Below are 17,397 nucleotides of genomic sequence, written 5' to 3'. Positions count from 1 at the left end.
AAAACGCATAGAGAGACATTCGGCGTGCCAAAGCTAAAGATGAAAAAAACACGAGGAAAGGTGCAAAATGGAGAAGAAGAGGTCTCCACCCACCGGAACTTTAGTAGCACACCTCTTTAACACGTAAGCGACAATTACGTTGCCGCAGTTGCAGTTGCAAGATACAGATACATCAGCAACAGCCACAGGAACGGCCAAAATGGAGAGAAAAATCCAGCCGTGAGTCATAAATTCGCTTCGACGCCTCCACGTTTTTATTTTGTTTACACTTCTTTTTTTTTGGCGCAGACACACCAGGGGAGTGTGTGTGTGGGGGGGAGGGGTGGGGGGATAAATGCAGCCAGCCAGACGGGTGAGAGATAAAGATAATGTATGCGGCGTGGCTTACACAATGTATCTGAGAGATACAAAACAATTAAAGGCAGCCGGCGATGGCTTTAATTGTGATTTTATGCAAATGCCGGCCAAGCCCCAGATTCTTTACAGTTCTGCCAGGCGATTGAATTAAATTTCCCTTGCAGGCTTAACTCGCCTTACTCGCTTTATGGAATATTTATTCGACTTGCAAAGTACCTTCTTCCTCCTGACTCATCCCCACCGTCGGGACTTTGGGCATTGTCTACTTTTGCTGCAAATACTCTCGCCATGATATCAGCATCAGTTGTATCTGAATTTAAAGCTGCTCATTCCCTCGCATTTGACGCACTTGCAATTTAGTTGGCATTGTCTTCCAGGCAACACAACAATTGCAGCTGCGTAACTGCCCCCAACTTCAAACTTCAAGTTGCTGTAGTTGCAGATTGCAGATTGCAGGCTGTGATCAAGTTGCAGTACGCTTATCCTTGCTTCCTGACTGACTTTGATTGACAGGAAACTCGGAAAATTAAGCAAGCGATTTCCACTTATCTGTGACTGAAGCACAGACAGCAGATTTAAAGTATATGACTCAATTCTGTTATTGTTCATAAAGTGCCTAAGAATATATACTTCCTATGATGATTTAAGATTGTTGAATTTTAAGACAAGATAACATAATTGCATTGGTTTCGCGGCAGCATACTTAAAGTGGAAGTTTTTGCTTTATTTAATTTTAGCTTGACTTGTCTAGCTGCACAGTTTCATTAAATTTCCTTTGACTTGCCATATTCTTTGTCCAAAAGGAGAACAATTTCGGCAATTTAATTAAAACACTCGGATATTTCTGGTCTCGACTCCCCGGCAATCAGGGCAACCACCTGACCAGAATTCGATCCGCAATTGGCCGGTTTCAAGCAGAGAGCACTGCAATTATCCACATCCCTTGGATGTAGCCAAGCCACAAGCTAAGTAAATATCCGAAAACAAAGGTAAATATTTTCGTAGCTCAGTTTCAAATACAGAAAGTAAAACCCTTTCCCCAGCCTGTCAAATCGAAGGTCTAAAGTTATCGCCCCATAAATATAAATGCATTTGTTTGCCATTTTTGTGCATATTTGCTTTGCTGCACATGCTTCTGGCATAAGAAGTAATTAAAGAAAATATTCGTTGTTTTTCTTTCACTGGCCTTGCGACTTCAAGGGGGCGGAAATTGGGCAAAAAGATAGAGCACATCATGAACATTTGCCACAGAAATAAATTTCCATTGAATTGGCTTAAAAGGGTTCAAGGATATGGACTTCCTTCCTGGCCAGGGCAATAAAACATAACAAGTTGTCACAACTGTGACACTGATTGAAATTATAAACTGTCACCAGCAGGGACATCCCTCGGATGCGTAGATACACCCACACATTCCCACACACTTACACACACACCACACACACGTTCGAGTGGGTGTCGTAGCATGCATGTATATTATTTGAGATTTTTGCATACAAATTATGCCAAAAGTCTGTCCCCTGGCAACTCGAGCAAATGTATTCCAAATATTTGCCCGGTGAAAGTGTTGGCGATATAAGGACGAAAGGGAGGCGCCACAGGGCGAGGGAAATATTCGGTGGCTGGATAAAGTTTTGGCCTGCTGGTGTGCGATAGAAAAAATATTGTTGCGCATTAAGTGTGGCTTGCTGGGCTAGTTGGCAGTTTTAGTCCTCAGTTCCAGTGGCACATGCACTGCACTGCAAACTGTAAACTGCAAACTGCAGACTGCATATTAACCTACCCAACTCCCTTCATCGTCCTGGCGGCATAAACTTTTAATTTGTGCGTAGCTAGCGAAAGTATATGAAAAATGGCACGAAAACAAAAGTTCCGTAGAAAAAGTAGACGCATGGATGCAGGTCCATGGACACCAGGAATACCATGGACACCAGACAAGGAGACGGGGGACAGGAGTTCTCCGTAATTGAGGCAAACTGTGAAATACGAGTACGTTAAGTCTCGGCAAAAGCAGGCCAAACAAATTAAAAAGGCGCAGGCTGGAGGAGGAAACATTGGGGTAGATCGGGATACAGGGATTAGAAGATAATTAAGTGAGTGCGCAAAGAGACGAAGACTGCATCCGATGTAGCCAAAGTATCTGATATCCTTGTAATAATGGTGCAAAATGATTGGCTTGAAGATTTAATGCAGCGAGATACAATACATACTTGTATGTGAAAAGGTTCTACTTGTTCTAGGGGCTGTATTGGTTAGACATGCCATAGAAACTCCCGAAAGGCAGGAAAAGCCATGCCAAACAAGGCAAGTAAACTCCATTCCACATTACTTCATGGCATTTCCCTCGTTGATTAGGTATTGATTAGGCCAATAAATAATGCAGGCAGCCAATGCCAAATTGTTCTACATCGAACAGTAAACAAATCATGTACCCAAAAGCAAAATCAGAGTAGACAGTTGGGGGCTAAGGCGAGTTAACTAAATTTCAATTAGTGAGTACCTCGCCATAAAAAGGGCTAAGTAAGAGCCTGCGAAGGAGGAGGAGCAGGAAGTTCTGCCAAAAAAACAACTTCTCCATATTCCGACAAAGTTGGCTTCGGCTTAAAGTTGACAATTAAAAACTTTTCGGAGCTTTTCGTGTTTTGTTGTAGTCTCTTTTGTTGTTGTTTTGCCTTCGCCATCGCTTGTTGTTTTTTTACCCTTACATACAGTAGTAGCAATTTTTGCAACAAATTGGTCAATAAGTTTGCAAATTTTATCTGTAATTTTTCATTCAATTATGATATCATACTCTACTGAAATCCCTGTAAGTAAATACTTAAGTTAAACTCGCATATTAATTTGAATTAAATCCAGAATTAAAAAATGCATGAATATAATATTAAAATTCTCAGTGCTCTTTTAATCACTCATTTTCTTTATGATCAATTAACACCGACTGCAAATGATACCTGAAATGGGGCACAAAAACTGCAAGCGTATAAAAAGTTCGTGTATCTAAACGTTGTCAGTTCTTATCTATTTTTTGTTCACATCGAGAGACAAAGTTTGGCAAAAGCAAAACTGTGCAAATTAGTTTAGTTTACTGGCATTTGTTGTTGCCTCGAAATGATTTACATTTTCTGGCTTCTCGAATCAAATTAGAGTTGTCTCCGGTTCTGCTTGGCCAAATGAAGAATGCCTCAACAAGTTGTTGCTGATTTTTTCTACTTTATTTTTTCTGCGGCGAGTGGTGGGAGGGGGTTTTATAGGGGGGGGAAGGGGGTCATGGGTAGGGACAGATTCTCCGATCAAATTAAAGTTACTTTTCACATACGACAAAAGCCAGTTTGCGACTCCGCTGGCGTCGACGTCGACGTCGGCGTTGGCAGCGAAAGCCGCGACATGTGGGCGGTAAAACGCGCACACAGATACACACGCACACCACTGCACAACTCACCTCGGTGAAAACGCTGCGACTGCGCTGCTTTCGACTCTGCTGCGGCGGTTCGAAACTGGTTTTTATATGCTATACTCTATACGCTATACGCTATACGCTATATGCTATATGCCATTTGCTATATGTACATATAGTATTTCTGGCTTAGCTTCTCTTCTCGTCCCGTCGATATGTGCGTGTATATGTGCTGCTTTGGTATTTCTCCTCGTTTTTTTTTTACCCAATATATATGCGTTTTTTATGGCGTTGCGAAACACTCGAGTAGGCTTGTGCAGCAGTTGTTGTTGGTTTGGTATTTGTTGTTGTTGTTGTCGTTGGCCTGTGGGTTCTGTTGGCCCATATGAGACAAGCATTCAATTAAGCCCCACAATTGGCCAGCAAACAAAAGAAATCACACAAGTAAACACTGCCTCACTGTTTCACCACCCATACGAGCACAGCTAACCTGTGCGCTTCACTTGTCGCGCGCGCGCTTTTCCTCAGCTTTTCCTCGACCGCGTGGGCGTCGACTGGGTGGCCGTTGGGTTGATCGGAGCGGCAGCGACGGCGGTATGATGCACGATGCACGATGAACAATGGACGATGGACGGGACAGAACGGACCGCTTAGCGGCTAGCTAGTGGTTTCAAAGTTCGTGGCTAGTAGCGAGATTCAGCAGCGATTTCCACAGACGACAAACGCGCGACGACACATCCGCACAGCACAAAGTTTATAAACAAACTGAAAACTGTAGCCGAGCAGCGACGCCGAGCGCCAATGCCAGCAGCGACGCGGCAGAGGGAGCGCAGAGGGGCAGCAGAGGGGCAGCCCCACAATGGCAGCCGGCTCCAAACGCGTTCGATGGGAGCCGGCAACTTGCAACATGTTCGAAGGACGACGGAGCGGGGTTGCTGGGGCTGTGCTGCAGTGGAAATTAATTGATATTACAAAATGCTTTATTAGAACTTTTCATCAGGCATAGCTTTAAGGTAGATTGGGGTCTAAAACCCCTAAACTACATATACGATACAATAAGATTGATATACCTACGTATTTGTTAGATTTCCTTTAGCTTATAGATACATATAATTAATAGAACTTAAGAATATCCTTAAATATAAACTATTTATACTTTATTATGGTCGATTAGGCACTGAGAAACCAGCTTATGCAGTCACGTATACATAGAACATTTAAATCCACCCTCGAACTTTGGGTCTACCAACCTGTTTGAGTTCGATGTGTTGCACTCGTAGTGGAGCCCACAACTCCCCAGCTGGCTGACGAGCATAAATAACAGGTAACGAGGATTAAGGAGCCTCCGCGATTGAACCTATTCGATTTTGCCACGATTCATGCTCGGCTCAGCACACTCACAAATGGGGGTGTTTGGCAACACACACACACACACACACACATGCATGCAGACTGACAAATAAATTAGCATTTCGAGCGGGGATAAGCCAATTTAACACGAAATATGCAATTAGCGCACTGGAAACTCCGCTTTGAATCAAAATCAAATTCAAATCGAATTCCCAGGTTTAACTGCCTCACTTGATTATCACATCCACCTACCCGAAATAGAACTTTGGTACTCATATAAACATTTCTTAATGCCAATTACATTGCCTTATATACTGAAATATATTTGAAACGTAACTCTGTATGGCCAGCAGTTAGCAGATATACTGCGGAATCTTCCGATGATCGGATATCTGACTTAATTCGGATTTAACTAAGTTTCCTTTCCTTTCGTGCTATCTGCCTTTAGCAGGCAATCAGCAAAGACAACAGGCAGGTGAAAGGGGCAAGGTGAATGGAGAAAGTCTGAGACCCCCATTTCTCTCCTTTCTCTCCTTTCAAGCAGCCGTCCTTTCGGCACCGTTAATGATGATGCCACACACGTGTTCCTGCCCCTCTCTTTCTGTGAGTGTGTGTGTGTGCTGTGCGTAAGTGTGTGTGTGTGTGTGTGAGGAAGATGCAGCTGAGCTCCAGTCGGATGCACTCATGCAGCTTAATTGGCCTCCTCGTTTAACCAGCCAAGCCCCTCCTTTCACCCCCTCCTTTCTCCACCCCTCACCACCCCCAAGCAGCCAGCATTCCGCCCACTGAATGACAGTCAAAGCCGAAGGAGGAACACAGGTGGTGCGGGGTAAGCGGGGTAAGCCGGGTGAGACGGAGAAAATAACTTCCTGTACTTTATGTTTCACTACTTTTTTGTTGCCCTGCTAAATAAATGGGTTAGTATTACCAAGGACACCTGATATACGGGGAAACTCATGCCAAATTGAAAAAGTAGGCATAGCAACTGAATAAATTGCTAAGGAAAATAGAGATGTTATTAAATAATACAACAAGGGTTCCTTGCGGAAGGCTGGCTCTGCTATAGAAGAGTAATTAAAACAACGTTCTGCTGAAAATATGAAAATGTGTAGGGAGTAACGAACATATCAGTTGCAAGGTACTTGCTATCCATAAATGAGAAATGGCTGCACTGCTGTCCAACTTTGCAGACAATCCGAATATGAAATGACTTGATTTGCGCTGTTTCCAGTTAAATTGGCTGTCGTTATCCATGGACACTGACCACTGGCCCCCTTCTAAACCCCCTCTCCCCTCTGCGCGTTTGTCGCACATCTGTGGGCTAATTAGTTGCGCCGCAGTACGGAGCCAAGTCGGGAATTATTATAGTGCCGGCTAACTGATAAACCCCTGCCTCTGCCCACAAAATGCCATCATCATCATCGATGGCGCCGCAACTGTCAGTGCAGTTTGGGCCATGATTTATGTGTGGATTTGCCAGCGGGAGGGAAAGGGGAATCAAAATAAACATTTCGGGCTGAACTGAACTGAACCGAAAACCAGACAAAGCCAAACAAAACTATTGCTAATGAGGGCCGCAGTGCGCGAGGCAAATAAATTCTGAAGGGAGCCGGCCGACCTCTAACCTTTGAACTCGCATTCACGCATTCACCCCTTTTGCCTGGCAAAAACAGAAAAAAAACAAAAAAGGGGGCTACTCGCTAATGACCAACAGCGGATTTCGCATTGCAGGCAATAATTATTTCTTGTGCTTCCTTTGCACTTATTTTTTTTTTTAACATAAATTTAACTAAGCCGCTCAAGTGGCGACCCCACCCCACAAAGCGCCCACACTTGCCACTTTCCTCAGGGAAAATGACCTCCGAAAGTAAATAAAAGCCGGTGAAGCGTTTCAGTTTTGTACATGGCTTGGCTTGATTCACGGCTAATGCGAGGATATCAAATTTAATTTTGCGTAATTAATGTTTCCCAAACTTCCATTCGCAGCCCTTTCCTAACTTGATAGAGGTCCGAGTCATGGCCAAAAGAAAATTCATTAATATGATTTAGGCCCACAGGATAAACAACAACAACATCAGCTTAAAGGCAGCAAACCTTCCAAAAGACCCCAAAAAACAAAACAACAACGAAAAAAGCGAACATTTTTGTACCCATACTTTGTAGGGCAAAAGGGGTATGCACAATTATTGGACATTAAGTGACGTACTGACAAATTGCAGGAAACAGTCAATTATCGATTGATAATATTTTGTAGAAGCGTAAATGCGCATATCCATCTTGCTAGCTGAGTAAAGGGTAGCTGATAGTCGAGGCACTGTGTAGCGCTTTCCCCTGTTGTGTATTTGTATTTTGGGTCCCTCGTCGTGCATGACTGAGCCAGGAAATAAAACCCTTTGGCCACCGTCTGGCAAAAAGGGCAACTGCGGGAAAAATAACAGACCAGAGAAAGAAGTTGGCAATACAAGTGCTAATTTTGGTCACCTATATGTCAAAGGAGCTGGCAAAATACAACACTTCGACTCGGAAAACTCCCTTAAATCAAATGTCTTTAAAAAAGAAAATGAAGCATACAAATGAACATTTGATTGGTCAATAAAGGTATTGCAACGATTAGCTGGTTTAATCGAACACTTTTTTTCAGTTATTCAGTACATCATAATTTTATTGTAATGCTCTCCGCCTAAAACGTTTTGCGTGAAATAATAAATATTTGGCGTAATCAAAACGTTTGTTACAAACCGTATTGCTTTCACACTGTCCAAATATTGAAAATGTACATTTCCAATATTGAATTCGCGCCAATTAATTATTTTTGTGGCTGCACACATGTTTGCGCAACAGGAAGTAATGTAACCCCCCCTGAATTGCTAACCATGCTGTAGCCCCAGCAAATGCCCACCAACCAGGTTCTCTTCGAAGTTCGGGTAACATATCGCATTCAGCACGTGGCATGCACCCTGCTCAGGTCCTCGTCGGTCTGCGGATCGGTTGTTGTTTTGGTGTTTGGCCATCTATCCGCTCCACCACGAATATTGCCTGCTGTTAGAGGGACTTTTCTCATTTTTCCGACCGGTCTGGCTGTCTGCCTTGTTTATTTGTATTGGCTGCGGCGATGGATTTATGAGCGAAGCCATTGAACTTGCTCCCCTTGCTATCGTTCACTCTGCCTTTGCTGGCATTGCTGCCTTTGCTGTCTCTGCTGGCTGCCCTGGCCGCCCCTTACTATCAACTCATACCCACTCGGATGTGTGCGGTTGGCACACAAATATGCCAAAGGCACGCACATAGCCTAAGTCACTCGTTGGAACACCAACCACCCACTCCAACCCACTGGCACGCCCCCTCACACTTGGTGGTATCCCAACCCACGGCACAGCCCTTTTGGCCATTTGACCCGTCGGCCTGCCCAATTTTGACATTTGCGTTTTGACGCACACGGCGTATACGTAATTTCTGACTCCGACGCTGACTCTTTAAGCCCTGTTTCAGCTCACGCTGATGACCACGTGACCAGAAAATTGTTATGGCTCCCATTACTTGGCAAAAGTTTCCAATTCTAAATATAGACGCGGAGAAGTTGAGCGCTGTCTGTAAAATACACCACGTTTCGCCACTGATAAAGCGTCTGAAAATAGGAGCCATAATATCTAAAAGTACTAATTTTATTTGACTATGAATCATATTTTGATAAATTGATATAGTTTACGAAGGCAGTAAGTGTTTTATAGGCTATATAAGCAGACAAGCACCCAAGTAGACGTCATATATAAATAAAAATATGCTTCAAGTTATTAAAACAAGCTTTGGCCATTACGATCGCATTGCAGACCTCTCGACTGTCATCCGATTATGAAACGCACTTTATGAGGAAGTACCAAAAACACTATAGATGCGTGCGATTTCTCATATATCATGGCTTGACCTCTCCTTCCTTGGCCAGTGGCATAAATTGTTTGTCCTGTTTGAGCACTGTTTGCTGTTGCTTTTGTGTTTATTTTTATGGCCCAAATGTTGGCACGTACAAGCGGAGGGGTCCGCGCAAGCTGCCTTATAATACTATAACCAATATAAATGTCATTTATGTTTTGGACACATTTTTCGGTAGCGGCAGCAGTCCTGACCCAGTGGTTTCCACAGGAGGTGGAGCAGCATGGAGGGTCCTTTGGTGGTGAAAAAATACAGCAAAGAGTGAAATTCTGTTGTGGTCAGCGATACAAAAACCACAGCGAATCGAGGATTCGAGGAAAGGGCTGTGGACGGGGACGGTGAATTAGAATCAACAAACACTTGAAGCTCACAAACATAGAAACAGGATATATGCAGGATGCACAGAGTGGTGGCTCCATCCGTGGGTATCTGTATCACCGAATCGAAGTGTATTTGTATCCCCCATTCCTATCTGTACGTGAATCCAAATGCTGTTGTGGCGTGTGATAACCATCACATTCCGCACACATGAAAGAATGATAGCACCACTTAGTGGCACTTTAGGATATGCAAAAGCTGTAAGGACTTCCGCTTACGTTTCGCTCAGGATGCTGCAACCGAGTTGGAGTAAACCTGAAGTTCTTCTGGCTCCGGCTATTTTACCCACTTACCTTTTGGCCTGAAAAACTATTTGGATTTGCGTTCTCAGCTGCATTTTGTGGCAAGGACGTACTTTTCTAGGGAATCCTTTTTGTGTGCAAAGGCAAGCTATTACTTTCGAGCCAGCTTGCAAGACTCTATCTGAGGAGTAACAAAGTTAATTGACATTTAGATTAAAAATACAAGCTAGAAAATCAATTTACCATAAAAGGAGTATATTCTTCAGCCGTTTAGCGAATGTATAGTAAACTGCGAGTCAAATCACCAATCTACGTGCCTATCTGCAAACTATTCAGGCATTAATGGACAAGGAAATCCTGGCTCATCCATCTCAGCATTCTCATTTCCAGCTGAGGCGATGGCAGTCTTCCACTTACTCCATGTGAACTGCATGACACGCGGCGCGAGTGGCCCATCCTACGGGTATAGCTCATCCTCCAAAGGAGCTCGCTCCAACTTCCGGTCTCCCGCTGCCGCGTTCCCCTACCAAAGTTGGCAATAAAAGCGGAAGGCGTCGCTTTCCAAATGGCGTCATGCTGCCTTGAGCTTTGTTTTCCGCCCCCATCGCTTTTATACTTGTATATGCTTTTTTATTTATGCTCTTTGCGCATCGGTCTTATTATTGCATTAAGTGGAGGGGAAAGTGTGGCGGGGGGTCCTTGTTATTTTTGGTTATTTGTTGTCCTTCGTGTTATTTTGCATTATCTTTATATGAATTGGGGATCCCCTACACCCCGAACCCTGCACATTTGCCCGATATTAATATTTTTATTATTATGCATGTCGCGTGTGTTGCCCCACAAAGACGGAAAACAATATTTATTTATTTCAACCCTTTTCGCTTTGTGCGAGGGGGGAGTGAAAAAGTTGTGACACTGCTCCCCCCAATAGACCATAAATATGACAAGTCTTAAATTTGCCTCCCCTTCTGCCGCAGAACAATTTTCACAACCTTCGTCAAGAAGTAAAGTTTATTCTCAGGTCACGATTCTGGTCCTCCGTCGTTTGATAACCCAATTCCAATTGCAACTATTAATGCATAAATTTCATTACCCATTTCGGACACATTTTCAACTCGACTCGCTCTGTCGACTTCATTTTCTGCTTGTTTTGTTTCCTGTCAACTTTCTGATGGTGCATTTGCTGGGTTTATCTGGCTTTAGTGTGTTTCTATTTGATTTATTTTTAGTGTCAACTAAACGTGAAACATGCGAAATATGGCACTTTTAATGCTCCATATTCAACTTTCTCCCTCCTCCCATCGCAGCATTCAAAATATACGGGGGCTGTGGAAAAAGAGCACTTTAAGCTGTCACCGAGGTGATTTAAAATAATGCGATTGCATTGGCTTAAAATCAGAGGTGAAATGTGTGTGGACAGGACACACACTTTAAATAGTGTTTATGGAGTTAATCTATTTAAAATGACTACTTAGACATGTTTATTTAAACAGTTGAATTTATCATTAACAGTCACTAACAATTAGTGTATAATTTTGTGTACCTATTTGAGACAGTTGCTTTTTGATATGTTTAAGGATTTTCGAAGTATAAAAATGTTCAATTAAAACCAATTAAATATATCAAAATAAATAAATAAACACTTGAGGTGTTTAAATAAATAACATTTGAGCGGGAAAAATGAATTTGAATTACCACCAGCCGAATGGGTTCTTTGAAATGTTATGCACAGAATTATCTGCAAACATATCAGCATTTGCATTGTGCATTCAATTGAATTAAACTGGAATTTTGATCGCACCGTTTTTCATACTTTGCCAATCATATTGCATGAGAGCATATAAACACCAGCAGTTTGACACAGAATTGACCAAAACAATGGAAGAAGAAAAGTTGGCAATTACCTCAACTTTCTCGCTCTCCTTGCCCTTCCTGCCTTCCAGAAATTTGCATGGCCAGCAGAGTTTTAGTGTCCACTCAGCGCTCAGTGTCTGGCCAATGCCGATCGCATTTGATTTGCGCATATATATCAATCCGCAGCACTATCCATCTGTCCCATCTGTCCGCTATGTCCGCTGTGTCCGCTATGTCCGCTGTGTCCGCTGTGTCCGATTCGATGCCCACCGGCATCGCCGTCACACTGATCGTGGGCAGGCAGCGCAGGTAGCCAGCCGATGCGATCCGCTCCGCTTCGCTCTGCTCCGTCCCGTTCCGTTCCGATACGATGCGATCCGATCGGCGATTTGGTCGCCGGCTCTCGATTCTCGATGGGTTAAAAGGCCCGCTCCGGCCGGCGGGTCGAGTCAGTCTGCCCCTGGCCTGGCCCTTTGTCGGGACGCGTTTTCCAGAGCGTTTCACAGCCGAGAGCGAGAGCAGGTGCAGGTGGTTACCCCCCGCTGCCACCGTGACGTACACCGATGACCGAGAAGAGGGAGCGGCCGGGCCCGCTGCGCTGGCTGAGACACCTGCTCGACCAGCTCCTGGTGCGCATCCTTAGCCTGAGCCTGTTCCGCGCGAGAAGCGAGCCGCCGCCTTCGCAACGTTTGCCCGCATCCGCATCGGAACTACCGCCTGCCGCCAAATACGTGCCCATTCCGCGGGTGAAGGGACTTCCGCTGGTCGGGACACTTGTGGATCTCATTGCCGCCGGAGGAGCCACGCAGTAAATCCGTATAGTTGAGCTTCTGAAAGTCGGAGAGCATGCATAATAATAATTGTCGCCAAAAACTCTATAAAATTGGCTTATGCCGGACTAGTTCAATGTTAAACCATTCAACCTTAATTGGCAACCTTTTGAAAAAGTGATTATTAGCTGATTTTTCTTTAAAGAAAGTGCTTAACTCTACTCAATTAACAAAAAGTGCAAAACGTAATAGAATTGTTTATATGCAACTGTGTTATAATCTAAAATGCTCCATAAAATGAAAAATGATATTAAAATATCACAGTTTTATAAAATTCAAATAGAAATAACAGCTTAGAAATCACAAATCTAAACCAAAGAAAAGTACAAGGACGAAAGAACAATTTACGCAATGAAAATCTATTAACAAAGCCTGCGACTTAAGAGAGTTCAACTATCAGAAGTTCTACATATATCCTCGTCAAAAGGATCCCCACTATAACCCGTATATCCCCACTCTGCACAGCCTTCACAAGTACATCGATGCGAGGCACAAGCAGTATGGGCCCATTTTCCGGGAGCGATTGGGCGGAACCCAGGATGCAGTGTTCGTGTCGTCCGCGAATCTGATGCGCGCCGTCTTCCAGCACGAGGGTCAGTATCCGCAGCATCCGCTGCCGGATGCCTGGACGCTGTATAACCAGCAACATGCCTGCCAACGGGGACTGTTCTTCATGTAAGTGGAGTGGAGCAAATGAGTCCGTTGAATTGCAAATTTGTAGAGCCGACGAAACCGATCTCTTGTCTTGTCTTGTCTCTTCTTCGACGGGATTAGGGAGGGCGCCGAGTGGCTGCACAACCGACGCATACTTAATCGATTGCTGCTCAACGGAAATTTGAATTGGATGGACGTGCATATTGAGAGCTGTACCAGACGAATGGTGGACCAGTGGCGAAGACGCACGGCGGAGGCGGCGGCGATTCCGCTAGCGGAGAGTGGTGAAATCCGAAGCTACGAACTGCCCCTGTTGGAACAACAGCTCTACCGCTGGTCTATAGAAGGTACCATTTGTCATTCATTAAGTGCTGGACTCTATACAAAATGATCTCATCCCTACTCTACCCACTTGTAGTACTGTGCTGCATCATGTTCGGCACCAGCGTGCTCACCTGCCCCAAGATCCAGGCGTCTCTGGACTACTTCACTGAGATTGTGCACAAGGTGTTTGAGCATAGCTCGCGACTGATGACCTTCCCGCCTCGCTTGGCCCAGATGCTGCGCCTGCCAATCTGGCGAGACTTCGAGGCCAATGTGGATGAGGTGCTGCGCGACGGAGCTGCCATAATCGATCACTGCATCCAAGTGCAGGAGGAGAAGAGTAGCCCGCACGAGGAGGCCCTCTACCATCGTCTGCAGGCGGCGGATGTGCCAGGCGACATGATCAAGCGGATATTTGTAGACTTGGTCATTGCTGCAGGTGACACGGTAAGCGATCCGATTGCATCGTGTAACCAATTACTAATTGTAGTCATACTTCGTTTAGACCGCGTTTAGCAGTCAGTGGGCATTATTTGCCCTGTCACAGGAGCCCCAGCTCCAGAAGCGGCTGGCCAAAGAGCGAGCCACCAATGATTCTCGGCTGATGCACGGCCTGATCAAGGAGTCCCTGCGTCTGTACCCCGTAGCTCCCTTCATTGGCCGCTTTCTGCCGCAGGACGCGCAACTTGGCGGTCACTTTATCGAAAAGAATGTGAGTGAAAGAAGTTTCTTTGGGAGCCTAATCGTTGATGCATTGCTCTTTCAGACCATGGTGCTGCTCTCCCTGTACACGGCAGGTCGCGACCCATCACACTTCGAGCAGCCGGAACGTGTGCTCCCGGAGCGCTGGTGCATTGCAGAGACGGAGCAGGTGCACAAGTCACACGGTAGTCTGCCATTTGCCATCGGCCAGCGGTCTTGCATTGGTCGCCGCGTGGCACTCAAGCAGCTGCACTCCCTGCTGGGCCGATGTGCCTCCCAGTTCGAGATGAGATGCCTCAACGAGAAGCCCGTTGACAGCGTGCTCCGCATGGTCACCGTGCCTGATCAGACTTTGCGCTTAGCCCTTCGGCCGCGAACCGAGTGATACAGTCATACACGCATAAACATAATCATAGAACTAACAGTAATCGTAATTGTAATCGTAGTTTCTTTAGTTTTATACAAATATATAAATGTCACATATTTCGTAACCTATCTAGTTAAACATTTCAAACTAGGAAAACAATGCCTGCAGCAAGGTATAGAATAAGAGCACAATGGCCAGAAAAAATAGTCCCAAGATGGGGGCACCCCACACCAGTTGTCCCAGGATCAGGAAACAACCGATCGTTGTAAGAGCGGGTATAGAGCCCAATGGTCGTAGGCAAACTCGCGGAGGAACCGTGTTTTCACATATGTCCACTTGGCCGGAGCTTTTGTCAAACCACTGTTCCGTCATCGGAGCGTACAACAGTTGCCGAGCAACTTTTCCGCAGTAATCGTCGCGGACGTAGAATCCTTGTATTTGACTACCATACTGGAACCAATATTTTATTACCATCAGGAATAATCAAATAGACCATTTAATTGAAACTTACCTTTTGGTTTATCTTGTCAGATACAAAGTGCAGCATTCTTACCAATGCTTTAACCTCATTGGTCTGGATGGGCAGCGTTGCAGGATCAACAGTGGCATGCATGCTAGACGCATTGAGCGACATTTGGTGCGGGTTCAGCTTTGAGGTGTCCAGGGAGTCGCTGGCGTCGAAAAAGCTGAAATTTTGCACCGCAGTCGCAGTAGGCAATAATGGCTCCTCTGGCAGATTTTCATGCATAGATAGATTCGCTTGATCAACCTGGTTAGACATTCAAGTATTTAAATTTTATGTTAAACCAAAACGAACAGTAAACTCACATTAAACGTTCGACAGAAGGCGTCGATGCATTGACGCAAAACCTCCGGAATGCGACTGAACTCGCGCAGGGTCACTTCATCCTGGGTGCACTCGCCGAAGACCTTGTTATAAAAGTTCTTAAGAAATCCCTCAGAGCGCTGTTTCTCCGCAATTTCGTTGCGCAGCTTAGCGATGTCTCTGAGCACCGAGTTTCGGGCCATACTGATCAGGAACAAGAAGCTTTCCATTTGCGTTTGCATGGGATAACTAAAAAGCTTGGCGGAGCTTGTGCTAACGACTTGATTCCACTGAGAGCCCGGAGAATAGGATTTGCTAAAAGAAATAGAATTCTTTAAAAATGTGGAACGTTGTGAAATTAAATAGTCTCAACCCACTTCATCATGTTGACTTGTCGCTGGGGCGAGTCAAAGCCATAAGCATTGCCTCCATGGAGACGCTCAAAACGCTGCAGTCTATCTACTAAATCGTGTTGAGAGAAGATTGTGGCCAGGCGGTACAGCATAAATGCGTTCCGATATACGGTGTAATCCAACCGCCCAAAGTGTGGCAGTAACTGCATAAATATGTGTGTGTACATAATAAGATTGTCGATAATAAAGCCATCGAAGCAGGACGTAATGGGCGGCCTGTAGGAAATGCTAGGTCTGAAAAGGAAAAAAAAGTGTTATTGTTTTCCAGTATTTCAATCTATAAGATTGCTCATACGTCTTATTGTTCAGCGCCGCAATGGTGTATCTCCATGGCTGAATGTAACTGAGCCAGAGCTCCAGCACCACCATCAACGAGCTGTCCAGAGGCCAACGATCGATCAATCCACATATAAAGGCGTAGATCCTTGACTTAACCATACTCAACGATATCTTACGCAGCGCGCACAGCGAACTGTGATCGTGCTGAGCCCCATTCGCAAAGAAGTGGACCTGCTTGACCAACGTGCGTACGCCGCGCACAAAATCGCTGCTGGGCAAATGATGCTCCGACTCGATGTCGTAGCGCAGCCAGATGTCTACGAAGAAGTGGAGTACGCTCTCAGATCGCCAGGCGTAGGCCCTGTTCGCGGTGGCATTTGGGCTGTTGGACTGTGGTGATGTGTTACCGCCGCCAACGCTTGCATTGGGACTGCCACCTCCGCCCGACACGTTTCCGCCATTGCGATAGGAGCTGGGGATCTTTATGTAGCGCGGTTGTCTTTGGGGTTGTAATGCCTGCGCTGGCAATGGCTGTGGAGCCTTAACGCCGCTGCTGAAGTGCACCGGTTCTATGCGTGCATCGGGCACCAACGGCAGGAAGTTGTTAAGGTACTCGGACACCAGTTTCAGGTAGATTGTTTTGCTGCGCACGTTGTGGATTTGCATGGCTATGGGATTGATGGAGTGCAGCGGCTGCAGGGCGTACAGCACAAAGTGAATCACGTAGAAGTCGAAGGCGTTGAGCGAGAGCGTGGACACCTGGTGCACCATCGTGTCTACATTGATGAGTTCCGCATAGAACCTGGGATTTTGACCATTCTGCAACAGGCTAACGAATTTGGCCTGAAACGAAAGGAATTAGAGGAAGTCATGGTACTATATTTAATCCACCTACCGGCAGCAGGTTGATGTCCAGCTCGAATTTGTACTGGTCGAGGAGCAGGCGGTGGCAAACGTGCATCCAAGGACCACAGACGCCGAAGAACTGCTGCAGCGTTTGGAAGTGCAGTGGGTTGTTCTCCAGCGTCGTGGTCCGCAGGCCCCAGCCCAAAGGATTGCCGCTGATCCCGAAGATGGAGTGCACAATGTGGGGGAAGATCTCCTGCACTTGGCGCAGGGAGCACCGATCGAACAGGATGCTCAGCTCGTGCACGCGCTCGAAAAGAGGCAAACTGAGCACCGTCAACAGGCGGCTCTGGAATGGAATGGCATTAATGACCAATCTGCATTAGCTTGATGCTCGCTACTCACGCTTAAGTTCTCTGGCGGCATGGTCTGCGACATTGCGAGTTCGTGTGTGTAAAAATTGCCTTAATTTACAAATAAATATCTTTTTAATTCTTAAAAACTGCAGCCGGCGTGCTGTAAACAAAAACCTCTTGTCGTGCTGCCGGACCAGTAAAAATTTATTCCATAGTGCTGCCACTTCGGTGAAGATGACATAAAGGGTATTTGCTTTTTTAATAATAATTACATTAAAATGTAAGTGAAAATTTTAGC

General features: G+C 45.4%; 3 protein-coding genes across 4 annotated transcripts in view; 1 reads left to right on the top strand and 2 right to left on the bottom strand.

Moving 5' to 3' along the window:
* The window catches only part of LOC122622296 (trophoblast glycoprotein), a 45,108-nt gene extending 40,609 nt beyond the window's left edge, over positions 1 to 4,499 (bottom strand). Inside the window, exon 1 of one of the 2 annotated variants that reach the window (XM_043800641.1) lies at positions 3,797 to 4,499. The gene's annotated coding sequence lies outside the window, so the exon portion shown is untranslated. The remainder of the gene's footprint in view (positions 1 to 3,796) is intronic. The other variant, XM_043800642.1, reaches the window with a different exon arrangement.
* Positions 4,500 to 11,921: 7,422 nt separating this feature from the next.
* LOC122619157 (cytochrome P450 315a1, mitochondrial) lies at positions 11,922 to 14,431 on the top strand. The gene is made up of 6 exons (XM_043795906.1): positions 11,922 to 12,310; positions 12,798 to 13,007; positions 13,107 to 13,333; positions 13,405 to 13,757; positions 13,816 to 14,022; positions 14,077 to 14,431. Exons 1-6 carry the CDS (start codon positions 12,066 to 12,068, stop codon positions 14,395 to 14,397), a joined length of 1,563 nt encoding a protein of 520 aa, XP_043651841.1. The 5' UTR covers positions 11,922 to 12,065; the 3' UTR covers positions 14,398 to 14,431.
* Positions 14,432 to 14,446: 15 nt separating this feature from the next.
* Positions 14,447 to 17,308, bottom strand: LOC122619156 (sphingomyelin phosphodiesterase 4). The gene is made up of 7 exons (XM_043795905.1): positions 17,149 to 17,308; positions 16,793 to 17,092; positions 15,914 to 16,740; positions 15,583 to 15,852; positions 15,208 to 15,520; positions 14,891 to 15,148; positions 14,447 to 14,829 (listed from the first exon to the last, which is right to left on the bottom strand). Exons 1-7 carry the CDS (start codon positions 17,179 to 17,181, stop codon positions 14,527 to 14,529), a joined length of 2,304 nt encoding a protein of 767 aa, XP_043651840.1. The 5' UTR covers positions 17,182 to 17,308; the 3' UTR covers positions 14,447 to 14,526.
* Between the last annotated feature and the right edge of the window lie 89 nt (positions 17,309 to 17,397).

The sequence above is a fragment of the Drosophila teissieri genome, chromosome 3R (genome assembly GCF_016746235.2).
Source record: "Drosophila teissieri strain GT53w chromosome 3R, Prin_Dtei_1.1, whole genome shotgun sequence".
NCBI classification, from domain to species: Eukaryota; Metazoa; Arthropoda; class Insecta; order Diptera; family Drosophilidae; genus Drosophila; species Drosophila teissieri.
Note: the sequence above shows the minus strand (reverse complement) of the source record. Positions and strands in the feature narration are given on the sequence as shown.